Source organism: Salvelinus sp. IW2-2015, linkage group LG20, assembly GCF_002910315.2.
Source record: "Salvelinus sp. IW2-2015 linkage group LG20, ASM291031v2, whole genome shotgun sequence".
In the NCBI taxonomy this organism is placed as follows: Eukaryota; Metazoa; Chordata; class Actinopteri; order Salmoniformes; family Salmonidae; genus Salvelinus; species Salvelinus sp. IW2-2015.
Window position 1 is genome coordinate 2797755 of NC_036860.1, and position 5847 is coordinate 2803601.

Genomic DNA, 5847 nt, shown 5'->3' on the forward strand with positions numbered 1-5847 from the left:
ATGGTGTTCCTAATGTTTTGTACACTCAGTGTATATTTCAGTAGATGGACTACTACAAATTCTTTATTCCAAATGGCTAGTGGTTTCTAGTCTATATCCCCAAACTGCTGCTATACTGTAATAAAACATCTGATACTGCTGCTAGCTACTGCAAAACGTGCTTGTGTTTTTTATCAAGAGTTTCTAATGCTGCTCTCATCCCAGCCTGACAGGCAGACCCTGATGTGGAGTGCCACCTGGCCCAAGGACGTGCGGCAGCTAGCAGAGGACTTCCTGAAGGACTATGTCCAGATCAACGTGGGAGCCCTGGAGCTGAGCGCCAACCACAACATCCTGCAGATTGTGGACGTGTGCACYGAGAGTGAGAAGGACAACAAGTGAGGCTAATACTTGTTCACTCTACTCCACTGAAACATTAGCGTTAGTGAATGGGACTGTGTTGATCTAAACTGATGAGGCTTGGTCGTAGACCGATGTAACTAACTCTTCAAAGAGCTTTCATTGGCTAACATGTTCACTCTCCTTCTCCCCAGGCTGCTCCAGCTGATGGAYGAGATCATGGCTGAGAAGGAGAACAAGACCATCATCTTTGTGGAGACCAAGAAACGCTGTGACGATCTGACCCGCAGAATGAGACGCGATGGGTGAGCGAGGGAGGGAAAGGAACACACACACACACACACTGGGAGTAATTAATTGATTTTATTATATATAATATAAAATACTTCTGGTCATGGGGTTGTACTACTTCATAACAATTCCCAGTTCTCTGATCATCAAGCTAACAAGTTGATTTGCTCCTCAGGTGGCCAACGATGTGTATCCATGGTGACAAGACTCAGCCAGAGAGAGACTGGGTGCTGACAGGTAAGACGTGGTTTATTAGGTGTATTATATGGGCTAGTATAGGGCTAATCGGTATTGGTTGTTGTCGTGACGCCTTCCTTTGTGTTCCTCTCTCCTATAGAGTTCCGTAGTGGCAAGGCTCCTATTCTTATTGCTACTGATGTGGCCTCACGTGGTTTGGGTATGTACTGTGTGTTCAGAATTAAAGCACAGTCCCTCGGCATGAATACAAACACAGACATATTCCCTCAATGGGCTATGAGTAGTACACCTAATTGTGCTTAGATGTACAGTATACTAGCCTCATTGCATGTAAGAAACCCAAGAAATGTATAGATGTATTGAGTTCATGAAATGACCTCCACAAAACACATTGAAGCAGATTTCTGTGAGTACTGTTGCCACTTTGTTTAATATGAAGTGTGGCTTTCTTGTCAGTAGTACTTCTTAGATACAGAGTATGTATTTAAGAAGTATGCCTTATTTCTGGAACAAATTTTTCTTTGTGGAATGCCAGGTCCCTTGACTAATGGAAAAATCCAACCATTGAGTAGATCTAAAAACATATAGTAATTTGAGCCTTTTGTCAGTGTGTGAAGTATTAACTTAAAATAATGGGTATGGAGAGTGATGCACCCCCTTATGGCAATCAATTTTTATAACCAAATTTAGRTTTGTTTCTGTGTTCATTTATTTTTTCATTTTGTTTTTGTTTTGTTTCCAAGTCTCTTCCGGCACTAGAAGCACACAGGCCCACTGGAGCCTGCAGCCGGACCTAGGCATGACTAATCGAGCCTGAGTTGCGGAGAGAAACACAGGGGAGAGGAGGCCTGATTTATCAATCACAGACACAGACATCTCTCCGAAAACCCAGAACAGAGCCCTCAAAAAAACTCTCCCCCTTCCAGCAAACTGACTGCCTGGACGACAGAGGGGGGGGAAGGGTTCTGCTGGGATTCCAAATTTTAAACTGGGGCGGGGCGGTCAGCTCAGAGGGCCAAGAGGGGGGCGGCCTCCCACAAGCTATGCCATCAGCCTGCAACAGTAACGCACCATATGTAGTTCCTTTCATAAATGACACTAATATAGCTACACAATGCTAAGCAGGTTTGTTTTACTAAACAGCTTTAACGTTTTCAGAGGATTTCTCCATTCCCTTTGCTAATATGGAGCGTTTTCAAAAAGCCCTAGTTAGACATCTTTGAAGATACTAAATGAGGTTTGGCATCATTGGAGATCAATTGATTGATAAGTAGTTTGCCAGAAACATTCTTCAAGTAATTCTACCATACAGTATAGCTACCAGAAACATTCTTCAAGTAATTCTACCATACAGTATAGCTACCAGAAACATTAGAAACACCAAGGCAATGACACCTCAACTCTAGAACAATAAGCGCGCAACCAATATCTCCTCTTACCCATGCCATTTGTTGTTACATGGCTGGTGTGCTCGGATTCTATAGCACATGTTAGCAACAGGTGTGGCTTGAAACATCCAAGATCCACTAACTTGAAGGAGGTGTCCACACTAACTTGTGTCATATAGTAGTGTGTCATGATACCCCAGACAGACCTAGCTAACCCTCACCCGTTAGCCCTACAATAACGGTGGTTAATGACAAAATACCTTTTGGGCGGCCGGATAAGATTTTTGTGCGCCTCAACTTCATCCCCTACAATAATTATTCATAGGTCATTCAGGATTATAGGTGAGCACCATCTACCTTCATGTAGAAAGACCTGCCTCTGATCGAGTCATTCTCGCGATGAATATGGGAACAGAATAACTTACCATTTTACTACTTGTAATACACAGTAGATAACGAATGCAAAATGTCAAGGAAAGTACTGCAGACCCCCTTGATTCTTTTCCACATTTTCCTTACCTACAGACTTTTCTAAAAATTCTAAACTAAGAATGTTTACCTCATTCAGATTCTCCTACACACCCCAAATACCGCCATGATGACGAAAAGAGGATAGAACAGGGTTTTTAGAGAATTTTTTGCAAATTTATCACAATGAAAAAGATACCTATATTATAAATAACTTTCAGACCCTTGGCTATCCCGAGACTCGAAAGTCTGAGCTCAAGCTGCATCCTTTCCAATTGTCATCCTCCGACGATACTTGAAGGCGCCATCCCTGTTGGGTAAATCCCAATTGACCCTTGGACAAAATTGATGTTGGAAAGCACACACCTGTCTATATCCACATGTCCACACATTGGACAGTGAATGTCAGAGCAAAACCAAGCCATGAGGCGACGGATTGTCCCGCTGAAGGCTCCGAACAGGATTGATGTCGAGGCACAGATCTGAGAAAGGGATGCCAAAAAATAAGGTCTGGCAACATTTGACCAGTGTCCTCCAAGAACACATGGGCCTCATCATTCTAGAAAATGGACCCAAGAAAAGTTTGGCTGACGACACAGACTTCCCACAGGACTGGCCGCTTGCGGAACACCAACTAGAGCAGATCCTGGGTGAGCTCTACAGTGAGCCTAACGAGACGGCCTATGTCAAGGCCAGGTGCACAAGACACCCTGGCCATGTCACTCTGACAGAAGCTCATAGACGTTCCTCTGTGAGGATGGAGCTGAGAACCGTCCAGAAGCACAATCCAATCTCTGCAGCACTCCAATACAATCAGGGCCACTTATCGCTACGCACAGACGGAGCCTACTCGCTTCCAGAAAAAAAAGCACATGATTAGGCCCTTTGGAAGTTTGCTGTAAAGGCGCACCCCGCAATAGAAACTCAGACCCATGGACAAAACAATATCCTGTCTGCAATTAAACTAAGGAGCTAACTGTCGAGGAAGTTATGGGACCCAACATCACCCTAGAGGTGAAGCCCGATGTGTGAGTGTGCAGCAATTCATTACGCACTATACTCAAATTCGTATATTAAGTATGCGTCTCCTATTCTTCAGCGGTCTTGGGATACGGGCGGAGACCTCGTAACATCATACTGGGCGAAGTGTTATGGGTAACCAGCAGCCAATATGAAATTTACAGCGATTCCTCTCGTCCTTGATAGTGAAAGACTCTCTCTACTAATAGAGCACTCGGACCTCGCCAGCAGCCTGGGGCGCGGCGCACCAGGGTTCACCTCCGCTCGAAACAGGACAACGAACCCTCCCACACCAATGAGCGCACTGAACGTACCCGGGACCTACTGAACACCGCGATACGGAATGTAATACTTACTTGCACCGATCACTTTCTGCTTTCACGTGCCTATGTTCCATACACAACAGCGGCGGGGCGAGTTTGTGTCTACATTCAATTGACTTGCAGGCGCTCAACATACTGGATCATTCACTGGAGACTACCTGCTTATGGCAAAGCATCCTCTCCTGCTTTCTAAGCGAATACCTGTGTATATCTTCAATTCCTAGCTCTTAGCGGAGATAATTTTCTGGGTTTTGGATGATCATTATCCCAAGTCTTTGGGTAGAAATCTGTTCAGCAGAGACAAATGCGGAAGTAGACCCAGAAGTCCCCCCCGAGTCCTCCCAGACTGACAGCAGGTGCCAGAGCGAGCCCCCAAAGCTACATGGAGGATTCAATGAGTGCGTATGTAGGTAACGAAGTAAAGCACAGACACACGGCAAGATGTCTTTGTACTTGATGGAGTTCCCCAGCAGTCTATTGTGGATAGTTGCAGCTCCGCCCACCTACCAGTCTTAATCACATGATTAGGCAATTATGGGGGAGATCGGTCCCAAAAAGTAACTTACCTCCGACATTCCAGTCCTTCTACACAAGTTTCACAAGTGCGAACGACCAGTATTGCCATCCACTGGTGATACTCATCTAGTTTGCAGGCGTAATCCGTTCTCTGATGGGCGCGATAACTATGACAGAAGTCGGTTGTTCGAGTGCAATGGATTCTGCTACCTGCGTGGTTTGCTTAGCGCAGAGGTAGAACGTCTCCATCTTTTCGTTAATCCGCAGGTCTTGTAGTGTCTGCATTAATGCAAGCACTTGCACCACACAAGAGAGTTACATGATCTATTTGAATAAAAGACGATAAAGCCATGAAAGATTTGGGATAGAAGTGCCACATAGATCACATGACCTAAAGTGGCAGAATAAGCAGAGGGCGAGGGCTAGAATAGAAAATCTCCGTCTAGCTGCCCTAAAACTCCAGTTCTTTGACTATTAAATGGGTAACCATTGACAGTGTAAAGTGTGCAGAGTTAAGGTGGCAGAAGAAGAAGGAGGAGTAGACGAGGAAGAGAGGGGGGTAGTGTATAGAAGAGGCTCCTGCCAGGCGCACGGACTCTCTGCAGCCAGCGGACCCAGATCATTGCTCAGCCTGCAGACTGAGGCCAGCATGACCACTAAAGACACAAAGCCCCAGTGGCGGTGGGAGGCTGGATTCCATGATCGGAAGTGCCGCAGAGTTCATTGGTTCATGTAGTCTTAATCTGGGACTGCGCAAGCGTGTGCTGTCTCCCATGTCTCCAGAGCAGATCGAAACTCAATAGCAGACGCATCGTTCTCTGCGTCAGGTTAGAGGGGAAGTGCCATCACCCAATGCTCCAAAGCGATCACAGATTCTTCTTACTTGGCCGTGTCCACTGCCTTCCCTATGTTTTACCGTCGAGTCTCTGGGTCCGTTTTCTCTTGTCTAACGCCCCCCCTGTAGTCTCAGTTAAACCTCTGGTGTGACTCAGTTTGGCCAATGATATTGTCTACCATTTAAGGGACACAGTAGCTCACTCTACCTGCTATGCGTAATGAGGGAAAGATAGTATCCTTGAATTGAATGTTATTGTGTAGCGCGTTTCACTAAGATACATTCGCCATTAGAATTACTTGAAGTAATTGTTTCTGGATAGCTATTACTAGGGATACATGATGATAGAATTACTTGAAGAATTGTTTCTAGCTATACTGGTATGGTAGAATTACTTTGAAGAATGGTTTCTCGGGTAGCACCTGTATACTGTGTCTATTGGTAGAGAAGGTGATACTTGAAGAATGTG

The 5847-nt window shown here is 45.2% G+C and overlaps 1 protein-coding gene across 1 annotated transcript in view; it reads left to right on the plus strand.

Annotated features, from left to right (window-relative positions):
* Positions 1–5847, plus strand: part of LOC111980921 (probable ATP-dependent RNA helicase DDX17) — a 32927-nt gene that overhangs the window by 23858 nt on the left and 3222 nt on the right. The window contains exons 8-11 of the mRNA XM_024011978.3: positions 205–377; positions 534–644; positions 806–867; positions 968–1027. Of these exons, the coding sequence (XP_023867746.1) occupies positions 205–377; positions 534–644; positions 806–867; positions 968–1027 (406 nt within the window). The remainder of the gene's footprint in view (positions 1–204; positions 378–533; positions 645–805; positions 868–967; positions 1028–5847) is intronic.